General features: G+C 29.6%; 1 protein-coding gene across 1 annotated transcript; it reads right to left on the bottom strand.

The window, feature by feature from the left end:
• Positions 1-870: 870 nt before the first annotated feature.
• Positions 871-2003, bottom strand: LOC120255880 (heterogeneous nuclear ribonucleoprotein A1-like). Its single transcript, XM_039263651.1, has 2 exons — positions 1860-2003; positions 871-1427 (listed from the first exon to the last, which is right to left on the bottom strand). Exons 1-2 carry the CDS (start codon positions 1957-1959, stop codon positions 1168-1170), a joined length of 360 nt encoding a protein of 119 aa, XP_039119585.1. The 5' UTR covers positions 1960-2003; the 3' UTR covers positions 871-1167.
• Between the last annotated feature and the right edge of the window lie 314 nt (positions 2004-2317).

The following is a 2317-nucleotide window of genomic DNA, read 5'->3' as shown; positions in this document are numbered from 1 at the left end:
AATATGTATGAACTTACACTCGTAAATGTTTAAAGTACGATCAGTACAATAACAATAGCATGTAAAATCCTTGTTTGACAATTCTTTGTTTCTATTTGTAATAAATTAAACTTTCTTGCTTATTCTTTGGTCGGGGATATATATATATATATATAGGGATCGATATATCCTTTAGTTTCTTCACTTTGATATGTTTGTGCAAGGTGATCAACATTAATTATCCCTTATGATGTTGCTATATCTAAAATTAAATAGTACTTCATGATTGATTTTAAGTTTATCCAGAAAGAAGAAATAAAGGAAGAAGAGTAAAATTAGTTGAAGTTCACTGTTTACTTTCATCAAAGGATAATTACAAATCACATATCTTATTTACATTCCTTCCCTTTTGCGTTTTGATATTATAATGATCTCTATACTTGTTTTAGAAAATGCTAAAAATGGAAAATTTTAAAATCAAATTATAAGTTAAAAGTAAAAGAAATTTTTTTTTTAAATATTCAAGAATTTAAAATTAACCATTGAACATATTAAATAATTACCTTGTACAACTTGAATATCTAGTAAACGTTCTATATTGGACACATTTTTTTAACTTGTGAATCCTTTCTTTTAACAACTTTATCATAATTCTATTGTTCTGAATTTTAACAATATTTTTACATCATATATAAAGTAAGACATTTCAATTTGATGGCAAAAATCATGAGATCCTACTTCATGAAATGTAAAATAATAATAGTACAACAAATAATATAAGAAACAATGAATTAGAGACTGCCACACAAGTTAAAGAACCCAAAATAAACATAAACATAATAAACTAGATCAAATATATATACATATATATATATAGCTTGATCTAACACGAATAATTTTATTCAAGAGTAATAATAATATATAGGAACAATAGCACAAGGCGTACAAGTAGAAAGGAAGTCCAGTACTTCTCTTTCTTACGCACCACATATAACAAAAACTAACTAAACCAAGACACTCAACTCATGCAACACATACATACAAAAAACACACATGTAACCTCATACATTATTAATCAGTGTTTTCAAACATCCTTCAAATGCTTCTTATTCTTAATTATTAAAAACACACGCACACATCTCAAATACATATATATAATTAACGTTATTTTAATAGTTTATTAATTGTTTAAGGGTTGCCAATATAGCCACGGCCATTTCCAGGGAAGCCACCAAAATATCCAGGGCGACCGCCACCAATATATCCAGGGCCACTGCCGAAGAATGGACGACCCGAACGGCCTCCATTGTATCCCATGCCAGGGTATCCATTGCCGGGCAGATTCCCTCCGAAAGTATTACCGCCGTTATTATTATTGTCACTGATAATAAATCCAATTCCAGCAGTCAATTTCTCTTCATTTTCCGGTCCTTTGCTAACCTTATTATCTGTGGTGAACAAGTTTTCATGCCTTAGTTAGAGCTCTTTGTTCTCATGTAATGCATGCATGTATGCATGCATATTTGTTTGGATAAACACAAGCATATGTGCATGCAAGTAAGAGACTAGTATTTTGGTTATGCCTAACTACCTAAGAGTAAGCTATGCCTTCATGATATATCTATAGATATCTATAAATAAATATATGTGTATTTGAGTATTTAGTTTTTAAAGTTTAGAACCAATTTTATAGTTTCTAAAAGACCGAAAATATTTATTTTACAAAAAGATTACTTATTTAAAAACTATGTAAGTAATTAAAAAAAAATTTAAAAGTGGTTTTAAAATACATAAGTACCCTTTATGCATAACGTAATTGATTTACAGATGAGAGAGAGAGAGAGAGAGAGAGAGAGAGAGAGAGAGTGTTTAGGGCTTACGAGTTTGCTCGTTTAGCTTCCTTGATGCGTTTACTTTCAGAGAGAAAACAAGAATGATTGTTAAGAGCACAGTTAGAACAAGAGCCTTGGAAGAAGCCATGAAGATTACCAAAGTTAACAATGAAAGAAAAAGGGTATTTAACACTGATCAGATGAGATGATCCATTTTTCTGATCTATAGCCCTCTATTTATAACAATAAATAATCAGTGATAATAGACAGATAATCATGGTCAATGGTCAACCTCATTTTTTGTTTTTAGTTAGCAACATTTAATCAAGTTTGAAACTGGTTTATATTCTTGACTTTTCATTTTTTTTTGGGTACATTCTGTGAATATTTATTTCAGCTGTGTTGCATTACATGGAATGATACAGCTAGAAAAATTTCAATATCTTTTATTACGTATAGGTGTTGAGCTAAAGTTCAACCAATAATTGACTTCATATCAATCATAT

Source organism: Dioscorea cayenensis, unplaced genomic scaffold (genome assembly GCF_009730915.1).
Source record: "Dioscorea cayenensis subsp. rotundata cultivar TDr96_F1 unplaced genomic scaffold, TDr96_F1_v2_PseudoChromosome.rev07_lg8_w22 25.fasta BLBR01001223.1, whole genome shotgun sequence".
NCBI lineage: Eukaryota > Viridiplantae > Streptophyta > Magnoliopsida > Dioscoreales > Dioscoreaceae > Dioscorea > Dioscorea cayenensis.
Note: the sequence above shows the minus strand (reverse complement) of the source record. Positions and strands in the feature narration are given on the sequence as shown.

Excerpts from the sequence above, each read along its gene's own strand:
- LOC120255880 (XM_039263651.1), bottom strand. The coding sequence starts at position 1,959 with ATGGCTTCTTCCAAGGCTCTTGTTCTAACTGTGCTCTTAACAATCATT. Across the intron at positions 1,428-1,859 it reads GAAGCTAAACGAGCAAACTC|ATAATAAGGTTAGCAAAGGA; the intron begins GTAAGCCCTAAA and ends TGTTCACCACAG.